Source organism: Falco cherrug, chromosome 6 (genome assembly GCF_023634085.1).
Source record: "Falco cherrug isolate bFalChe1 chromosome 6, bFalChe1.pri, whole genome shotgun sequence".
Classification (NCBI taxonomy): domain Eukaryota; kingdom Metazoa; phylum Chordata; class Aves; order Falconiformes; family Falconidae; genus Falco; species Falco cherrug.
The window spans coordinates 25,448,967-25,471,170 of NC_073702.1; the positions used below are offsets into that span (position 1 = coordinate 25,448,967).

At 41.9% G+C, this 22,204-nt stretch overlaps 1 protein-coding gene across 3 annotated transcripts in view; it reads left to right on the forward strand.

Annotated features, from left to right (window-relative positions):
- COLEC11 (collectin subfamily member 11) overlaps positions 1-22,204 on the forward strand; it is a 41,675-nt gene that overhangs the window by 13,924 nt on the left and 5,547 nt on the right. For all 3 annotated transcript variants that reach the window (XM_027800989.2, XM_005436150.3, XM_055714595.1), the window contains exons 2-3: positions 3,968-4,123; positions 9,864-9,935. In XM_027800989.2, the coding sequence (XP_027656790.1) occupies positions 3,994-4,123; positions 9,864-9,935 (202 nt within the window). In that variant the 5' untranslated portion in view covers positions 3,968-3,993. The remainder of the gene's footprint in view (positions 1-3,967; positions 4,124-9,863; positions 9,936-22,204) is intronic.

The following is a 22,204-nucleotide window of genomic DNA, read 5'->3' on the forward strand; positions in this document are numbered from 1 at the left end:
TTCCCCAGAAAATCCTTCATATCTGGCTGCTGAGCAGAGCCACCAAGCCGCCTTGACAGTTCTCTGCTGCTCGTTGCCTGTCTCATCTCCGAGCTGTGTAAGGATTTTGCAAAGGAAGATTAATATTTAACATACCTGCAGGCTTTGATCTTTCAGTTGTAGTCTGGATGCATCTAAAACTTCATAAAGTGCAGCCGGAGGAGGTGGTGATGCTGCCTTTTTATTCACTAATGCAGAGAATGGAGCACCCTCCTAATTTCAGTTTTCTTCCATCTCAGGCCATTTTGCTCCCCCCTCCAAGTCATCTCTTGAGACTTGTTATCACCAGCCTGCTGGGTGCTCATGCTGAAACTGCCTAATTTCCAGGCTTTCAGCTATGTGTCTGAAATCACTTGGCTTGAAAGCTGCCTTGTCTGATCTTTTCTGGATCCTAAAGTTCCCCCACTACAGTGAAAAGGCGGGAGTGCTCTGCTGGGCTGTGGGATGGGAGCTGCAGGGGCAGGCAGGACCCACATCCTCTGCTTAGCCCACAGAGCATCCATGTGACTGTCCTCCAGGATGATCCCACTACCTGTCCCTCAAAGGTGGCTGCTGCAGAGTTAAACACCTGTGTTCAGGTCTGTAGAAGATACTTCCAGGCACGAGTCTCTGCCATGTCCTCCTGGCTGGCTGAGGCAACCACAACTCACTGCTTTCCCACGTGGGGAGCACTGGTCCCTAGCTTGGCATCGCAAAGCCTGTTCTGGTTACGGAGCCCACCACTTTCCAGTCTACCAGCACTAACTATTCAAGTGCTGAGACTGGCCCTAGCAGCCTTTGAAGGGAAGATCTGGAGAAACACCCTTCTCCTCAACCTTTCCTCTTGCTAGTTTTTGCTGCTCCCTCTTTCGCTTGGTGACTGTTGTGGATTATGGACTGGGCAAAAAGAGGCAGAACCATTCACTGTGGATACTGTGAGCTCTTCTAGGCCATGAATTACACCAAGACTCAGTGCCTTGTACCCTGGGGTTAGGAATCTCCTCCTGGGGAGGTGTGGCCCGATTCAAGCTTAATGTATGTGATGTAATTTGTTTGGCATGCATGTGAGGATGTGTGGGAGAAGAGTGCCATCACAGAGATCTGATATTTCAAACCTATATCAAGACTGTGGTCAAATAGTTTGTATAACCTTAGAAAATAGCTGTAAAGTGGCCAGTGGTCTGTCCTGGTTTCTAGTAGTTCAGGCAGGCTCTATTAGAAGCAAAGGAAGCAGTAGCCCAAGACAGCAGAGGACAGCAACACAGCAGATGTTTTCCTGATGATTTTGTCTGGCAGAGCCCTGGGGATCTGGGATGGTTACTGCTTCTGCATGGCTGTAGAAGCTTTACATCCAAATTTCCATTATTGTTTCTCAACTCCTGCCCCCAACTACCCTGTTCTCCATGTCTACCTTTATGATGTGCCTTCTTCTCCAGCTCTGCTTCCTCATCCTTGGGTGGCAAAATACAGTTTTGTCTGCGCTCTTGAGAAGCCTCGAGTGATGTTGCTGCAATTGTGCAAAACATAATGTGGCCTAAATATTTGATCAGCTAAGGTTTATAATTCTGTAGGTTTCTGTGCTCCTAGAAATACCTGAGCTAGGTATTTTAAAGCTGAATCAGACGTGTATATGAGCTGCAATCATCTTAGTTGTGGTAACATAAGCAAAATTTTGGGAACTGAGCACTCTTGAAAGGGGGGAAAAAAAATACTGTAAGCATCTTTATATATGAGTGAGTGCTGTCCTTCCAGAACCTGCACGCTAAGCTATGAGAGGAGACTTTGTAAATGACACTTGTACTTAGTCTGACAGGAGTGTTGGCGAGGGTACAAAATGCATCTCTAGTACAATTTTCTATATTGTCATCTGCTAGACTAAAAGGTAATAGGAAATTAAAACAGAGGCCTTGAAAATAAAATTGTTATATTATATCTTAGTGGAAACTTCCTTTTTCTGGTCAACACGCTCGTGGGTCTCCTTTCTGGTGGGCAAAGCTTGTCTATGAAGTAGTTCACTCCTGTCCTGTTACCGGAGCATGGCATGCTGTGGCTGTGAAAATCTCCAGATAGTCCCTGTTCCTCCCCTGTTCCTTGGTAGGATTTCCTAGCACCAGACATTTTCCCTAGGTTTTCTTGCCCTGCTTAGCCCATTAGACTATGTATCAAGATCCCCTGACCCACAAGTTCTTCCCAGGTCGAAGCACACAGCCCACCTTTTTCAGGCATGGTCCTTGTGCTGCACCTTGCTCTCCTTTGGAAGGAAAGCTGAGGAAGAGATTTGCGTCAAAAGGGGCTCACAGCATACACCAGTCTGTGCCCCAGATCTGGATGATCGGTGAGAACTGGGAGGTATACTGAGGAGCAATATGCCCTGCAGTGGGGACACAGCCTCAGGTGGTACAGCAAGGGCAGCATGAGGCAGAGCAACCTCCCCTGTAACTTGTGCAGTGCCCTTCCCACATGAGGAGGGAGACAAAATCTGCTCCCATCTGATACCCGCCACCTCCCCCCCCCCCCCCGCCCCTGCCCCGCGTTGCAGTCTACTCATTTTAACTTCTAGAAGATGATGGAAGTGCAAACTGGACATCAGTTCAGAGGGATAATTTGTTCCTGCAACTCCAAAGTCATCTACTGAGTCTATCTGCTAAGACATCTATTAAACATACCAGAATTGATGGTGGAATTTAAAATTAGATTGAGGCTTTTTAATAGCATAGGCAAACTGAATTTTTCTGCTCGTGGAGGGCAGTCTGCCTTCCTCTTGCTCCATCCCTGAAGTTTTTGATTCCGCTTCACCAGCTCATTCTTACCTTGAAGCTCTTTATTATCCTGTCCCTGCTGAAGGGCAGCTATGCCTTCAGGCCACCCCCAAAATAACAGATCCACCCTCCTAGACCTTGAGCATGTTGAGACGCACAGACCCAGGTACTGGCCCCACACCTGTGCCTAATCCTATTTGTCTTATTTTTGAAGGGAATCAGGGAGTGGAGAGTAATGTAGTCCAATCTTCTTGCTCTAGATGTAACAGGCACATGTCTCTATTGTGGGTATAAAGGATGATATACAGGTAATTTCTCTTGAAACCCTAATACGACTTTTCAGCTTGTTTGTGTAGTACAGAGCCTTGGTGAAAGAGGGACTGGGAGAACAGATCAGAAGTACATAAATAATGCTTTTGTCAAAGAGTATTTCTGCACACCCTCTAAATATCGGCTTTTGATGGTCCTTTCACGCAAACTCCATTTCTGTACTGTTGTTTTCTGAGATCTCTTCACAGCCTAATATCAGGCAAGCCATTCCACTTGTAGGCTTAGACAAGGGTATATTTCAGAGGTGAATCTTTTCAGAATTTATTGAAGACTCTGATGTAGCTTCATTGAATGATAGAGTGAAATATTATCTGCCTTCCACCTACAACGTCTTACGTGAGGGTTATTGTATCAGACAATTTGCTGGGCACAATTTCACTGCTCAGGTAGATGGGAAGTGAAATTTCAGGCCTTTAGGATGGTCTCATAGTCTACTGAATTGCCTCTTTAGAGCAGTATGCACTCTTTCTAAGTGGCAGCTTAGTGCTGACATCTCTCAGTGCAAGCCTGTGTGCTGTATTTTCTCCTTTGACCTTTCGAGATCCCTGCCTCCAGTGAGAAATCACCGAACACAGAATTGCCTATTATTAACATTTCTTAACCTCATACTTCTCAACTAAATTTCTCCTGAGCTTTATCTCACCCAGTCTTACACCAAAATAAACTGCTAAATGCACTGCTGCATGTTTCATGTATGTCTGTGGAACACAAAACCTGCTTGGAGGACCTGCACATGTCCAACTTGTGCTGGGTTATGGCACGGAAAAATATATTGTTTTTGTAGGATGCTGCTTATGTTCAGAAACTGATGAAAGTCTCTGGAATTCTTATAACTGTTTATTCATTTCTTTTTTGTTTAGGAGTCAGTGACCTGTAAGTGCTCATTATGAAGAGAGATCTGTTTTTCTTGGTGACTCTAATTAGCCTTGCCTTCCTGTCACTGCTAAGGTCTGGATATCCTCAACATATTGCAGAGGAGTCCTGCTCTGTTCAAATTCTTGTTCCAGGCCTAAAAGGTAATGTGGAAGCCTACTCCATTATTCAAATACTAATCTTTCTTTCTAACAGGCTTGTTTACACCACCGACAGTTTCTAACAGAGACAAAGAAGGTGCCTTTTGGTTGTCCTCTTGTTTGTCCTTGTCCCGTTTGTAGCTGTCTTAAAAATGGAGTTTTAAGGTCCATAAGATGAACTTAAGTCTGTTAAGAGAAACACAATTCAGAGAATACATGCTAAAGTTTACCAGGCTTGCTCCTGGTCAGTAGTGCTTGTTACTCTGATACACTGCCTGTTTGCTTTCTCTGTGTTTATACTGGAGAGCGGTGCACATATCCAAAGACTGTATAATCAGGCCCTAGTTTATGCCCGGAGAGGTTTGCATTGCCATTTTGCAATGTAATGGGAAGTATTTTGAGTTTTCTAGTCTTATGTTTGTCTTCCCTTGATCTTTAAATGTTCAAGTGCCTTTTGGAAGAAATAAAAAATTAGTTAGTTTTTTGGTATTTCTATAGTTTCTGTGGACAAGAGTAACATTTTTGCAAAATATTCCTCCAAACTCTTGACCAAAAAAGATAGCATAATAAATTATTGATCTTTTAGTAGCAAAAAAAATGTACCTTAGATAGGAAATCAACAGGTGGGAAGAATTAGCATTTTAAAGCAGTAGCATCCTTTAGGGTGTGAAATCCCAGCCCTGTTTAGTCAATAACAGTAATTCCCATTATGAAGGCAATGGTATTTCTACCAGAGTGTAACACCTGTGAGCATGGGGAAATACTTTTTATCTAAGGACAAAAAAAAAACCCCAACATGAAAGCCACAGGTTTATCATTATTATTATTGTTGTTGTTATTATTAATAATAAAAATAAAGCACTTTTAAAGAGCTGTTCAACTAACTTTCCAGTTTTCCTGTTAGTTGTGCATTGTAGTATCAAGAAACTCACCTAATAATATTGATGCCACTAATGTTATCTAGTGGAAACCTGGGCTTTACCCGGTTGCCTGAGGACCATAGTATGGACTGCAGGTGCTGTCTGTGCCGGTTATTTGGTTGGCGAGGGCAAGGCTCGGTTCTGTCTTGCAGTTGTTCATACGGTTAAATTGCGAGCGCAGCCTGGCCACGGGTTTGGCTGTGGTGTGAGCTGCTTTCCGCAGACGCTGCCCAGTTTGGATGTGGTTGCCCTCTGCTGGAAGCGAGAGAATTGGGCTGTAGGGCTGTGGATTGCGCTTGGCCCGTTGGCTTCAGGACCAAAAAATGTCTTCTGTTTTGTTATTATATATGCAGTTTTGGATGCCTGAACTGAACCTATATCTATCTATCCATCTGTGTGTGTGTTGTTATTTTTTTCCACTTCAATAAGTGACCTTGGAAGTCTTAATAATATTTACACCTTCTGCAGATGTTCCAGTTAGAATGAACAACATTATATCCAGGTCTTCTGAGGTTTGACTAAGCTTTGAGTAAAGTTGTTTCATTTGTTTAATATATTTGCTGTGAAATAGGCATAAGGTAGTGCTGTTGATGTGATTCACAGAGAGCACAATCAAGTTAAATATATGTTGTCTAAAGTTACACAGAAGATCAGTCAAAGGGTCAGACTCCACAGCACTGGGGATTTTAGCTTTGAAATGATTTTTCATTTTAAAGAAGCTGACAGGCTTTGACAAGCTGTGTAACTTCTTTGCCCGAGTTTCCTTATTCGTGTAATCAGACAAAATTAACATCTGTGATTACCATTTTTATATGAGGACCATTACTGTTGTTACATACAACAGTTTTTTAAAACCTATAAACAGTGCAGGACCCTGGCCTTTTGTCATAAGGCAATCCTGAGCCAGGAAACAACAGAGGGGCCTGAAAACTGTCATGTATTAATGATTTTATTCCGCTTCATGAGATGTAAGCCTTGCAAAAGTGAGAAAGATTGATGTAAAAATTCAGTGAAGCACAAAATGGCCTGATACAGCCCTAGTGAATGTGAAATCCCTAAAAAGCTATCAGTGCTCCAGCTACGCTGTCAGGGGGACTGGCTGCGAGAATTGGTAATGAGATACTGCTGTCCCTCATTGGCGTAACTCCAACCCATTTCAGTGGCCAAGGCTTCATTTAAACTGAGCATATATGTGGCCGCCTGCCCAAATTTCGGCTCCCACGCAGTGGGATTTGCTCGCTGCGGCTTTTAGGTCTGCCCCATCTCTTCCTCTGCTGGGCTGCTGGCAACATCTCCAATGATGGAGGAACAGAGCCCCACACCACTGCTGGACACAAGCCTGTCAGGATTTGGAAAAAATAGGTTCAAGGAAGCAATGAGGGACACCATGGTATGTGTGAAAGGGAAAAAACAGGAGAAGAGGGTTAAGCCTAACAGGTGGTGCAGAAAGTGGAACCCACATGGGGTGGTGAAGGAGAAAGACACCAGGCAAAGGTACCCAAAAGTGGGGGAGTGTAATGGAGAAATTTTAGAAGAACAGGAAGAGATAAAGGGAAAAGAGAAAAGAAAAGGACAAAGAATGAGACTGAGTGGAGAGACTGGAAACTAAAAAAAAAAAAATAAAAAATGGCACAAAGCCAATTAGGACCCCACAGAATAAAAGGAAGAATCGGAAGGGGGATGAGATGAGAATGGAGGTAGAAATGGAAGATGAAGGAAGCCGGTAAAGACACCAAGAATAGAAGAAGGCACAAATGAGTTTAAGGTCAGCAGCTTAGGTCTTAGGGACTGATTTTTTTTTTTTTTTTTTTTAATAACCTCAACAATATAAAAGGGTAAGATGAAATATAGAAGGGAAAAATACCATGGCTCTGAGAATCCAAACAGCAGACTGATCCGTGTTTTAGAAAGCCGATTATTAATAATGGGAAAATGTGTTGTGTGTGAAGGTGTGGAAGATGAAGCCTTGCTGCATTGCTCACTCATATTCTTCCTAAAGTCTGACTCCTTTTGATAGGCACATGAGACTGAAGTTACATAGTGGAGAAAAAAATAACACTGAACAAGCCTTCAAAGCTTAAAATCTTGGTTTACCACTTTGTTTTGTCTCCATTCTAGAATCTAAAGCAGGAATTGTCTTGATAGTCTCAACGGCATACAACATGTAAAACCGTTGTTGTTACATAAATAAAATAAACCCAGTTTTTTTACGCCCACACTTGATGTGTCTACTTACACAGGGAATATGAGTAATGGAAGAAAGTTATCACCAGTCAAAGAATGCTTAATAGCTCATGCAGTTAATATTTGGCATGCTATTTTCATTACAGTAGATGGTATAGCTCAAGGTAGGCAGGATACAACCATAATCCTGTCCCAAAGAATTCACAAAAGGAGACAAATCAACAGCAATAGTAAGATACATCATCTGAATTATGAAAGATATCTCTCAAAGATGATGAAAGAAGCAGCTTGTAGTACTATCAGGGTTGTGCCCGATACCTGCGACTCTGCTGTGGCTCAGTTTGGTACCGGACTAAATTTCTTTTGGGGGTGTGGGTCATCACAGCACTGTGCAGCACTGCTGGGGACATCTTGCTCTGTCTCAACTGCATGCCAAGAGCTGTGCTGTGCTGAGGAAGAAGGTGTTCCTTCATGCAGTAAGGCTGGAGCAAAGAGCCATCCAGGAAGGGATGGAGAGGAGAAGACTGAGCAGGAGGTATGAATGCAAAGGGACTGTGGCTGGTGGGAGGAGGTGACACCGGAGCAGCTGGGTAGTGACCACGGTGCACCGATCCCAGCCTCCTGCTCCAAAGTGACCGAGTGTGATGAGCGGCACAGGGGCTGGAGACCAGAAGAAGGGCACGGAGGTGTCTTTCTCTAAGTTCATTTGTGTTGGGTTTTTTTATCTAATTCAGGAATCAAAAGTTAAAAGTTAGTCTTACTTGGTGATAAATGAGATTGATTGAAATTCCTTGACATAAACCTTTTGTTGCCCGTGACACCTGCACAGGCTTTGTTTCCTCAGCTTGCACGGTGCTCAGGGTACATACAGCAAGAATAGAGACTTAAACATGGCCAAGCTGAACTGGACCACTGATTGCTCCCTCTTGGCCAAAGTCTCGCTGCTTAAAACGGCTGATAACAAAACATGCAGAGTGGTCTGTAGGTGGGCCTGTAATGGGGTAATCTCCTCCCAGGAAAAGTTTCTTAAACACCCACGCTAAGGAATGCAGTGTCATCTTATTATAGGAATAAATGCAGGCAAGTGTAATGGCCTGAAGCAAGAGTGATCTATTTTATTGATCCCTAACGCACAGCTTTCACTCTGAAGAACATGTAAAGCAATAGGCTGTAATAGCCTGCTCTCAGCCTCCAGAGAGCAGGGGAAAGTCATTGTCAGGATTTATCTTTGGGAAGCAAAGAACTCATAAGCAGCCCTGAGGGGGGGAAAGGCAATCGTACAAAGTCTATTGGTTACCTGATAATAGAAAAAGTGACGTTCCCAAATGTGCCAAATAATAGCCTGTTTCGTACTAACAATATAATTCACTGGGGATTATGTGAAGTTTGTCCTCATTAAGGTCAGAGAATGGCCTATTTTTGCATGTCTGAAGGCAGGGAAGATGGTCTGGAGCCTGCTGGCAGCCTGAAGAAGGAATATATAACAGATGGAGGGCCAAGTTCAACTCGCAGCCACCTATGTCTGCCATAAGGAGAGAGAGCTGGAGGCTGCATATTTGAAGCATGCCATGTTGTGGCTTGTTTTCACATGTCACCTCTATGGTACCTCTCTGAACCTCAGCGCCCAGCTATGCCGGAGAGCAGAGCTTGAGGGGTGCATGATAACCACTGCCTTTCCTGCTGTGGGGCTCCATTCAGCTTCCTGGAGAGTAGCTAATGCTTACTGTCCTCTGTAGAAGTACAGTGCTAGCGCATCAGGTGTGCTGTGCTAGCTCTGACTTTTATATCCTGGCGTTTTCTTTTCTGTGGAAGCCGTAAAACTTTCTTCTCCTTCATATAAATCTTTTTTTTGTAAAGGTGGCTATGTAAATCATTAAATGTCTGTTTGTTTAAGAGATTTTAATTTTACATCAATGGCAAACTACAATAGTAGTACAGTGGTAGGGGGAGAAGCTCAGCATCCCCAAATTTCCAATGAAAGGCATCAGGGAAGCAAACATTTACAGAAACTGATGTTTAAATATGCTGAATATAATAATATGCCACGAACCATGTGCATGTAAGTAAAATGTACAGTGGCTCATGTCACAGAGAAAGGCAGAGTATATAACTGAGAATATGGATTAGGAGATACTTTTTCGTGCCTAAAAATGATTCTCTAAATGATGGGTGTAACAATGACTTTCTATGGGCCTCCATAAATGGCATAAGCACTTTTTCTTTAAAAAAAGTTAAAAAAAAAAAATTGAGGTTATAGTTAAGCCATTTTCACTTGAGACTGAAGCATCTCCTTAGCAGATATTGTGGAAGTGTTTGGTGAATGCAGACCCAGAAGTACCATTGGGCTTTTTGAAGGTGGATAATGTGAGTAACATCCACAAAACTAGACCCATTGTATGAGATTTCAGTAACGTATTGACCTTAGTTTTGTCGGTGTCTATGCCAATTGCGGAAAATTCTGTTCTCCATGCATCAAGTAAAGCTGTTAAGCCAGGTTGCATTTGCTTTTATTTCCCCCCGCTCTTGTTATAGTAGGTTTTTATTTTCACTGGGGAGAATGACACTCTTGTCACTGCCACCAACAGAAAATGGTCCTGGTTTAATATGATTCTTCTTTTTCTTTCCTTTTGTATCAACAGGAGAGGCTGGAGAAAAGGGGGAGAAAGGTGCTCCAGGTCGTCCAGGCAGAGTTGGGCCTCCAGGAGAAAAAGGTATCTTTGTTAAAGAAGATATTTTGAAAGTCATTGCTGACCAAATACTGCCTTTTCTTGTGAGGCAATGAAGATGGGGATCCTCTCTCCCTTTTCTGGGTGACTAAATCATCCTTGGACATTTTCATGTACTATTGTTGTGTTTTAGCCCAGCCCCACCCTGCCGCTCGCTCACACCACTGTGGTGGGATGGGGGAGAGAACTGAAACGGTAAAAGTGAGAAAACTTGTGGGTTGAGACAAAGACGGTTTAATAGGTAAAGCAAAAACTGCATGCAAGCAAAGCAAAAGAAGGAATTCATTCATTGATTCCCATTGCAGGCAGCGTTCAGCCATCTCCAGGAAAACAGGGCTCCATCCCATGTAATGGTTACTTGGGAAGACAAACGCCATCGCTCTGAACATCTCTGTTTCCTCCTCCTTCCCCCAGCTTTTATTCCTGAGCACGATATCATCTGGTATGGAATATCCCTTTGGTCAGTTGGGTTCAGCTGTCCCGGCTGTGTCCCATCCCAGCTTCTTGTGCACCCCCAGCCCACTGGCTGGTGGGGTGGCGTGAGAAGCAGAAAGCATAGCCTTGGTGCTGCGTAAGCGCAGCTCAGCAGTAAAGAAAATGTCCCTGTGTTATCAACACTGTTTTGGTCACAAATCCAAAATATAGTACCCTACCAGCTACTACGAAGAAAATTAACTCTATCCTAGCCAAAACCAGTACAACCATATGCACTTATTTGTAGACTAACTATTGTTTTCTGATCAAAAAGATTCATTTTGGAAAAAAAACCTTCTTGATTTTTTAGAAAGGTCTCTGTGAAGAAAGGCATCATAATGTCTTCTTCATAGTTTGCCTTCTGCAAATGAATATCTCCTATTAGAGCAGAGGGAAAAAAACATGAGGCTCAATTTTCTTATTTGCTTTTTTTGTAAATGTGAACATTCACAATACCTTAATTAAAACCGCTGAGGGCAGGCAGTAGGCCATAATAGGCAGAGGTGGCCATGAGTGATTCCACTTCTTTTGGATCGCAGTTCAGTATTATTTATGGAAATATGATGATAATGCTGTTTGCATTGTAGTTAAAAAATATTTGGAGCTTGAGTGGAATGGTGTTCAATAGTATTCAGCTATACAGTTAGAGAAAAACACGGCATTTCTGTCTTGCAGGAAATTCTGTCTTTTCACATTTGTTTTTATCCTGAAGAAAGGAGGAAATTTGACCTTCATAAGTTTTCCAGGAGATGCACATTCTGAAAAATTCACATTAGGAGTAGCCAAAACCTTTTATTTCAATATTGAAATTAAATATTTGACATTCCTGTCATCGGAATGATGGATTTAGTTAGTTTTTACTGAACTGAATTTACAAGCTTCCTTTCAAAGCAATCACAGTGGTAATTTACACTTCCTTATGATGATGCACGATCTGTTCTATAGTTCTTTCGGGCAATTATGGGAGTCTGATACCTGCAGTTTTCCCTGGGACCAAAATCCATAGCCAGAGCTCTTCCCCCTACAATGCGTTGAAAAATTTATAACTCCCGTGAGGGGTGTGTGTATTCAGCCAGTGTATTTCCCTTACGGAGTTGTACCCTTCAAGGACAACTCATATAAAAAATATTGGAACTAAAATTTCAACTTTTGCAAGGTAATGCAGCATGAAGAGAAGTTAAAGTACCACAGAATAATTTAGGTTAAGAGGTCATAAAGAGCTCATGTAGTCCAATCTCCTTCTTAAAAAGGGCAGACTTAAAATTAGATCAGGTTGCTCACGGTCTGGTCCAGTAGACTTTTGAAAATCTCCAAGGATGGAGCATACACATCCTTTTTGATTGGTCTGTTCACTAGTGTCAATGTGAAAGACCTTTTTGTTAGGGCCAACTGAATTTTTTCTTGTAGCTTGTGATCATTGTGTCTTGTCCTGTCACTGTGGGTCTCTGAGGAGGCTGCATCTTCTCTACAAACCACTTGTAGATATTGGAAGGCTGCAGTTAAGTCCCTGTACCTTCCTCTACTCCAAGCTACATAAAACCATCTTCAGCTGGACTCCAGTTTGCTTCTCTTGTACCAGGGCCCAAGAATCTCTGGGTCCTTTTAGGCAAATGAGTTTTTTAGCCAGCCATTGGCCAGCCTTCATCAGTGCATCACAGGTGAGGAACTTAGTTTCTGGCTGAATGCATGATATTCCTGTCAACACATTCCTGCCATTTGTCAAGCTTCTCCTGACTGGCAGTGCTGCCCTGCAGCACACCAACCACTCCTGCCAGCATGGGGTTCCTGGGAGACTCACAGAGGAGCCTTCCACTTCTTCCTCCCTGTCTCTGATGAAGGACTGGTTCCTGAGGAATGGCACTCATTATCAGCTGCTAATTAGGCTTCAGCAGCCTTGCAACAGCCTCAGCTAGCCCTTTCAGCATCCTTGAATGCCTTCTGGCCAGTGCCATGAACCTGTGTGCATCCAGGTGAAGTAGTTCCTAACTCAGTCGTCCTCTACTGTGAGTAGCATGTCCTTCCCAAATCTTTGCTACCAGACATGAAGAACTGGGAGGCCAGCGAGCACACCTTGCCAAGGCAAAGAAAGCACTAAGTACCTTAGCCTGTCCTGTGTCCTTTGTCACTAGGCTCCCTTCCTCCTGAGCAGAGCACACATGTTATCCTTGGTCTCTCTCTTTTTTTTTTTTTTACTGCTGCCTTAACTTACTGTCTTACATGTTGTCTTTCATACCCATAGTGGAGGCCAGCTCCAGCTGCACTTTGTCCTTACGTCATCCCTTTGTGCCTGGGGAATACTCGTATATTACTCTTTGGTAGCCTGTCCTGGTATCCACCTCCTGCATGCTTCCTTTCTGCATTTGGTCTCAGTTCCCAGCCAAGCTGACCTGCTTGCAGCAGAATCTGCTCATTTTCCTGTACATTGCAATGGGTAGTTCTTATGCTTTAAAGAAATTGTTCCTTAAGACTGAGAAGCTCTTTCTGGGCCCTTTTGTACTTCATAGCTGCCTCCAGTGGGATCCTGTCTATGAGTTCCCAGAACAAGCCGAAGTCCAGAAGCCCAGGGCTTTTATCCTGCTTGCCTTCTTCACTTCCCTCAGAATCTCGAATGCTGTTATCTCATGAAGGCAGTCATGGTCACTGCAGCCAAGGCTGCTGTTGACTATTATATCCACAGCCAGAGGGTGTGTGAATAACAGGTCAAGACTATTATCTCCAGATGGAAACCCAGTACTTGCATTAGATAATTGTCCCTGATGCACTTTCTGGATTGATTGCTCCTTATGGTGCTGCTCTTTCAGAAGATGCTGAAGTAGCTAGCCTCGGATTATGGAGCTCTGACAGTTAAAAGAACTCTTCACATCCAGTCCCTCTTCTTGACAAGTCAGTCTGTAATGAATGCCCACTATGACGTTCCCCTTGCTGGCCTCCCCTCTGAATCTGATTTACAGGCTTTCAGTAGACCAGTTGTCTGTTAGGAAGCAAAGCTCCATGCATTCAAGGTGCCCACTGTCCAGAACATAACCCTTGTCTTGTCATCCCTGCCTGTCCTTCCTAAAGAGCAATATCCATCCACTGCAGCACTCCTGTTGTTCTGGCTGTCCTGTCATACCTGGGCAATTGATGTCATTAAACAGTCTCTCAGTTCTTCCCGTTTTTTTCTCAGACTGTGATAATTTTTGTACAAGTGTTTGAGATGGGCATGTGGTCATACTGCTTTCTCATGGGGAGCTTGAGAGCCTCTCCTGTTGTGCTGTCTTGCATGTTTCTCTAGCTTGGCATTTTATCAAATCAATTCCAAATGTTGTGGACCATCTGAGAAGTGGAAATATTTTTTTTTTTCAGTCAGGCTGATCCATTGTGTAACATTTAATTTATACATTTTATACTGCAAAATTGCATTTATTGGAAAATCATTATAATCAGGAAGTCTTGATTAACTCTAATGATAACTTTCCAGTTTTCCATACCTCCAAAAGCCCAAAATTCTGATGAGACTGAAAGAAGAAACACTGAAGTGAAAATTCACTGCAAGAAAAACATACTTGAAACAGAAAAGAGATGAAAGAAAATTGAATATTAATGCATACTATATCTGTATTTTTCCAGGCAGTGCTTTCAGGTTAATCACAGGCAAAATTTCTTAACCGCTTCTGTAGTAACATGTTTTTTACTCTTTATGCATCCAGATTTGACTTGACAAATGTATATTCTTGGAATATTTGGTAAACAACTTTATTTTAGCATAGTAAGAAATTTCTACAAACGAGCTCCTGTTTAAAGTGAATTCTAATTAACTAACCCATTAATGCTGTATATCTTGTAGATATTTGTCTTCATCAACTCCTTTCCACAAATGCTTCTCTAAAGAACAATAGTTGCCTTAAAAACAATTTGGGCCAAAATGGTGCCAGATTTCATCACGGTACAATATCCAATGTATTTTCTGAGTGTCACAGTGTTGACTGGATAAGCAAACAGACTTCACAGATGTAATTTCTACCGTATGGCAAGGACACAGAAGAATAAACCAGCCTTGACCTAGAAAAAACATTGTCTTCTTTTCAGTCTCTAGTTAACCTCCACAGACAGTGTGTAGTGCCCAGACCTGAAGTTAAGCTCATGCATAAATACTTTTCTAGACTTTCAAGCTGAATGAGAGTGACTCAACTGTATATTCTCTTGGAGCAGTCCAAGGGTCTTCCCCTTGGTTATCCAGAAGCTGGAACTTTGACGCAAAAATAAAATACAGCAATTATCTTGGAAAAAATCATGTAAGCCGATAACACTGAAATATCCAACACACTGACATTTTTTTCATGTTAGGTTTTTCATCTTATTTATGGAGGGATAAGAACTGAGCATCATTTGGGGTTTGATATTTTGTTCGTGATGTTCTCAGAAATAACTAGGTAATTATCTTTTTACTGGACAGATCATATAATATCCATTCATGATCTGCTTTTGGGCTTGCATTTTTTCTGTTTTTAACCTCTTGATGGGCATACACCACTGATGTCTTTTAAAGTGCTGGCCAAGTATTTTAAAACCTCAGTTGGTGTAAAGCTTAGACCCGTGATCCAGCTACTTAACATATAACTTAGTGGATAATGAAGGATGGATGAAATTGCCTCACTTTGCATTTGCCCTTTCTAAGAGCATACATGGATGATCACAGCAGCCCTGTTTCTGTGCATTAGCCTGTTAAACTTCAGTTGCTGTGTTAACATGTGTTTGACCCCCTGTATTTCTATTGAAGCCTGATAATTGCTGTCTTGTTGGGCTAATATTTGGCTTCTGTTGATGGAAACTGCTAAATTTCATTGTATTTTTCTGCTAGTTGAGTAAGTGATGGTTTACATGAGGGAGAAACTGTAATTCTCCTGCAACATTTGTAGAGTTTCCTACTTCTGTTGTTAATTTACATTATCAAAATCACAGTAGTATTTTTTTTCCTTTCCCCTTTCTTTGTTTCATTTCTCAAGCAAGTTCATCTGAGGAAAATGTGCTTCGATTCTTTGAACTCCTTAGGTGTGTAATAATCAGTGAACAAGTAACTTACAAAATAAATGGTTTTCTTATGATATATTTGCCCTGAAATGAACACCTTAAGGTTAGAAGGTGCTGCAGATGTTTTTATCATATCCTTTCCTCATGATATTTTGAGGTTTTGGTAGTTTAGAAACTGATAAACTTTAAAACGTTTTGGTGCTTACCTGAAACCAATCTGGTTCTCTGTCCTGATGTTTCAGGGTGACATCACACGTCTTGATGTCTTTGGGCACTGATTAAGGTTAAATTCCACTTACTTTCCTCATTGCTTTTAATTAATCGTATAGGTCAATTATGATGCATAGCATGTCAGCAGAATATAAAACTGTGTTGGCCTCATGTAAAGCATAGAGCACTGGATTGAGTACAATGGCTGATTCAGATGAAAGTAGCATGCACTGCAGTGCAAGTTTTGGGGTGTGAAGTTAATAGATGTAACTTTCTCCACTTGCACTGATTGCTGTACTGTGCTTTCCCATGTTGGGAGTGAACTCTGTATAACTGAATCAAGACCCAATCTGTGAGGCCATAGCTTCCATGTGTACAAATTCCACACAGCTATTTCAATAACAACACTGTGAATATTCCCAGAGTAGCATGGATTCTGCTTGTGGCAAACAAAATAAGGAGGATAGGGTGAGTTTACTGTTGGAACTCTTCAAAGGAAGAGTACATTAGAGTATTTTAATTTCAACCTTTATACGTTATACCTCTTTTATACTCAGTTATTATAACGGTACGTGAAGCAGAGTCACCTACTATTCTTAGGCTTGGAACTCAGCTGTCTCTACCTTTGCACTGTTAGCACAGTGATCGTGGCATTTGCCAGCTAACACTTTCCCAGGTGATTCTTGGGCACATTTTGGGAGCTAATGAGCAGCTTGCAAGTGATTATCCTGGATTGAAGACTAAGAGAATTTAATATTGTGGAGTGTACCATTCTCGGCCACCTAGTTCTCACTGCCAGGGAACAGTCCCAGGCATTTAGTTTACTAGTACAGGCATAGCCTCTTAAGTGGGAGAGAAGACTCATTAATTTAACTGGATTGGAGCCAGAGTGCTCAGTCATTTGTAGAATCAAATTCTAAAGAGAGGTAATAATATCTTAATTTATATTTTAGTATTACTGATTGCTCATTAATATGTAATCAATCAATCCTTTACATTTCTGAGTCAACTTTTACATGAATTTATTGCTCGCTAAGGAGTACTGCAGGCAGGATTCCATATAAAAGTCCTGACATTGGCAGTTGTGGATTCACAAAGTGGGTATCTGGTTCAAAACTGGATTTGAATTCCACCTGAACTCAATAGGATTTTCAGAAAATCCCTGCTAAACTGAGTGGATAAAAAGATGGCAGATGGGCTTCAGCGTAAATAAATATATTGCCTAGGGACATTAGAGATGCATGATTTAATCATACTTACATGATGCCAAACCCCAGAACTGTCACTTAAAACTCAAGAACTGCTCTGAAGTCATTAGCAGCAGCTCCAAAGCCAACAAAACGCTACCCATCATCAGAAAAGACACCTAGGACAAAACAGGAAGCTCATTTTTGCAGCTGATTTTGCTCTGTATAAAAGCCTGATGTGCACTGTCTCAAGTAGTGAATGGGGTTCTGGCCTCTGTCTGTCAAGAAGAACATGAGAGGTCAGAGAGGGGCACCAGGAACGTGAAGAAGATGGAGGAGCTGCCTCATAAGGAGAAACTGGACAGATTGAGACTCTTGCATCTGTACAGAGGAGTCTAAGGAGGATATGATCAAGGTCACAGAATCCCCAGATCCCATCACACTGGAACTAGGAGGCACATACTGAAACCGCTGCGGGACTTTCAGCAACTCCACCTGCAATGGACTACAGATTGTGGCTGGAGTTGCGTGATCTCCCTGTATTGCACCTTCTCTTCCACTGTGGGAATCAAAATCTTGGGCTGGAGTGACCAGTGGCCTGAACAAGCTTGATGTTATGTTGTAAATGTAATTCTGACAAGATACATGCTTCCTAAGGGTAGTTATTTGTATTTGTGTGCATCTGAATATAAACTCCTCCATTCAGGAATGGACCATACTATTTCCATTTCTTTTGTTTTGAATGTACTTTAAGATCCTTTAAACTTCTCTGCTGCCTTCCTAGATTGTTTTTTTTTTTTCCTTACCATCTTTTGTTTTCTTTGCAAATTTTCCAGCCTTTCTGATTTCTAGTCAGTATGGATTGATAATAGTTTCCTCTTTCTCCTCCCCGCCACCCCCCCCCTACCCCCCCCACCCCCCGCTTTTTGTTATGCAAAGCTTTCAAAGTTTCACTTTGTCATTAACATACCTGTCTAACATGACTGGGATGAATTGCTGCTAAGAGGTGTTTATTTCTCCATTGCCTACCAAGGGAGCTTAGATATATAGCTTAAACTAAAAACCTAGCTTTCAGGTGGCTAATGCTAGGTGAAATTAATTTGCCCCAACTACATAAAATACCACCTGGGATTATCCACTGTTAGTTCATTTAAGATATAACTGTGTTGTCACCACTGTCCCTAGTCAATTACCAACCTTCAGTGGTATGGAGAATTCAGGTTATTTATCGTAAAGCAGAATCACAGAGTGGTCGGGGTTGGAAGGCACCTCTGGAATCATCTAGTCCAACCCCCTGCTAAAGCAGGGTCACCCACAGCAGGTTGCACAGGATTGTGTCCAGGCAGGTTTTGAATGCTTCCAGAGAAGGAGACTCCACAGCCTCCCTGGGCAGCCTGTGCCAGGGCTCTGCCATGCTCAAAGGAAATAAGTTCTTCCTCACATTCAGGTGGAACTCCCTGTGTTGCAGTTTGTGCCCGTTGCCCCTTGTCCTGTCACTGGGCACCACTGAAAAGAGCCCAGCCCCATCCTCTTGGCACCTGCCCTTGAGACATCTGCAGGCATTGGTAAGATCCCCTCTGTCTTCTCTTCTCCAGGATAAACAAGCCCAGCTCTCTCAGCCTTCCCTCATAAGGGAGATGCTCCAGTCTCCCCATCATCCTTGTAGCCCTCTGCTGGGCCCTTTCCAGCAGTTCCCAGTCTCTCTTGAACTGGGGAGCCCAGCACTGGACACAGCACCCCAGATGCGGCCTCACCAGGGCAGAGCAGAGGGGCAGGATCACCTCCCTCCACCTGCTGGCCACACTCCTCCTGATGCACCCCAGGGTCCCGTTGGCCTTCTTGGCCACCAGGGCACACTGCTGGCCCATGGGCACCTTGCTGCCCACCAGCACTCCCAAGTCCTTCCCAGCAGGCCAGCCTCAGCCTGTACTGGTGCATGGGGTTATTCCCAGGGGCAGGACCTTATGCTTGCCTTTGCAAGCAGTACTGTAGTCTATTGGTATATTCAGAATTTTCTGATTTTCACTTGCTAATAGTTTTAAAAAGTTAGATGTCCTGAATGTAGATTACTGCCATACCATAACATCATTATTTCCTTTAAAAATACTGTTCTCATTCTAGTCAGGCTAACTATTTGCATTGGGAATACTGACTGCTGTGAGACTAAGGAGGTACGCTGAGGGAAAACATTGCAATTTTGGTCTGTATCTTACATTATTTTTCTAAGTGTCCTCTGCAGTTTGCTGTCAAATATGGCACTAAAGTCAAGAGGCCTTTGTTCTGGTTTGGTACACTTCTACCTTCATTGTTCGGTAGGTGTCTGTGATGTCCGCTATGTCAAATCATGAAGAATTTCTATCTGATTTGTCTTCAAATTCTTAAGTTCGAGATCCTTAAGTACTGCTGTCTTTCCTTTAACACGATTCAATTCCATTTGTCTGTGACAAGGTGATTTTGTGTTTCTGCTGGGTTTGTCTTTTTGACACCTTTTTCTTTAAGTAGTTTTATACCTTCCTGTCTGTTCCAATTAATGCTGTCTGAAGAGATTTGGCATACTGTATGAAGACCCCCAGTTATACTGTTGCACAGAGCTAAAGCCCTCATTTTTTGACTTGTGGTGCAGCCCACCATCCATCTCTGGTATTTTATTTCTTCTCTTGTTTGTGGGTCTGAAAAGGCCACCAAGGAAATTATTTAGTTTCCATCTCTTCAGTTACTTCCAAAATCCTTTAAGTCTCCTATAATTGGTTTCAGTGTTTCCCACCTCCATTTGAGAGGTGACATATTACTTACTTCATATTCTCCATTCAAACTTTCTGTTAGATTTCCTACTTTTGGTCTATGGAGATTTAATGTCTTTCATTGTCCTAATTTCTTTCCAGCTCTCACTTCCTGATTTCATTAAGACTCTTTAGACTGCATTTTTGGCAATCATAGGGACACTAAAAAGGACTTTACAAAAGGTATTAAAACTTTTGAAACCCTCAAGGCAGATGGGTCTCTCTTGAAACCTTGTGATTTATTCTGCAGAAGAAGCAGAATAAGCAAGCCCCTGGAGCAGAAGCAGGGGTTAGTCACTGTAAGAGAAAACCAAATCCAAACAGTTCTTTTAATGAGCACAGGAGACTTAATGTATGTCTTCATTGTTTGAGATAACACACTTTTACTTCTGAGCAGATCACGTAGCTATTACTGGCTATTACTGAGAAGTAGTTCGTTTTCTGGGCAGTATTTATGAGAAAGAAAGTGAAATCATTTGATATATGGTATTTTATTTATGCATTAGATCAATATGGTTAATTAATTTCAGGTCTAGCAACCTGGAAAGAGAAAGCATTCAAACATCTGACAATCTGTTATGGTAATCCTAATTCATAAATATCCAAAGCAAGACAGGTCACTTTCAGAGCAACTTGATAAACTCATTACAAGCTGACACTTTAGAGATTTTCAAGGAAATTCCCTCTCGATATGCTATCTATATTGGATAAATACCCAATGGTGGCATCTGTACCTTTATAACCTGCACAGCCCAAAGGATTTGCATCTTTAAGGCAAGCCACGAATCTGTTCTGAAAGTGAAGCTAAATTCCAGAAAGTAGATCTTCAGCTAGCTGAAGGGATTATTTCCATTCTTCCAATCAGAATATAAAGCATAAGAGAAAAATATTTTTGGTTTCTGGTAAAATTTCCTATTTGAGTCCATGTCCAGTAGTGACTGAATTTGATCCTTGTTGGAAACAAAGGAAAACCATTGATTGTAAGATTTGCCAGTAATTAATTAGACCAAAAAGCCATACACATTCGGCTTCTCTCAGTTCAGAGGAAATTATTTCTTTTTGACTCATGCCATCAAGTGACAGTTACTTGAGACTTCATGGAGTAATGTAGAGGACATCTCTTAGCCCAGTGGTGATCAGTTTATATTCTGAAACTTGCTACTGATTGCACTTTTAAGTTAAAGGTAATAATGAAATGGATCTTAAAATTATCTGGCTCTTAAAAATATATAGAGGAAACTTGTGACTGTTTGTCCAGTTGTAGTAACAACAGAGGGCAACAGATCTTCAGTTGTCATAGATCCACAACTGACACTGAACTATGACAATTTACACAAGTTTAGTTGCTGGATCCCTTTGGTAGATTTTCCTCCTAACTTGTCTTATTGATTCCTTGCTCCTGTGTAGCTGAACAGTGCATAACAATTGTTACTTTGAGGAAGGAAACAATCTTTTCAACAATCATTGAAAATACTGCATCACTATTACCTAAAGCAGCCTCGGTTTGGGTTTCTGCAGGATGGGAGTCTCAGAAAGCATTTGGCTTCTCGTCCCTGTAGTCCTTCCGTACCTGCTTTCCATTAACACTGTATGGTACAGTGTGAAGCCTATCTTATATGATGTAGCTGTACGGCTGCCCTGCCACCAGGCCAGATTTCTCCTTGAAATTATGATACAAAGAGGCCTAAATCTGATGGGAAAGCATTAGTTTGCTCCGGTGTTGCACCCAGAAAAGGGTATCACCAATGTACACTGAGATGCGATACTGTTTCCTGAGGCTCCTTGTGCCATTGGGGCTGCAGCATCAGGCAAATTCTGCCGCATTCACTGCATAGTGAGTGTAATGATACAACAGGGCTCACTTCGTAAGTCTCAGAAAGTCTACCTAAAACAAATCAGGAAATCTTTAAACCAATACCATAACCGAAGTATCGTTTAGAAATAATAATCTGACAAGTTTGGACTATGTAGACTTTATTGACTATAAATAGCTTAGTTTAAGCGAAAACCTTCAGCCACGTGTAAACCTCATGTATTTACTATATTAGGTGACTAGTGCTTATTCATTTCAACTGCTTATCTTCTAAACTTGTAGATGAGCTCTGTAGACATGGGGTTGAATGAGGCTTTGCTATTACAGGCTAAAGCTCTCTCAGGTTCACACCATTAAGATAATTATTTTTCATAATGTTTGAGAAATGTCATCCAGAAAAAGCATATGATGTAACAGGCATGCTTTATCTGTTTTATTATTAAGTGACACCTATACTTGGACTGTGACACACATTTTGTTAGCAGTGCTTCAGCTTGGTTTGTGAAGACAGGGATGAAAAAGAAACTGCCTTGTTCTAGTGCAAATTCTTTTTCCCCTGAAGCCATTCTAATATTCACTTTGCATCACACAGGAAAGTACAACTAATAGAAAAGAGGTCAAAGTCAGACAAAGCAAGTGAATCAAGCTGTCTTATATTAGATTTCTGGGTATGCCTCATGAAGACAGATAGGTGACTGGCTGGTTCATGCAGATTTGTTGGCAATGTCAATTGACCTTAGGAGGTGGATAGTTGCCTTTTACTTGTAAAAACACAGCTGA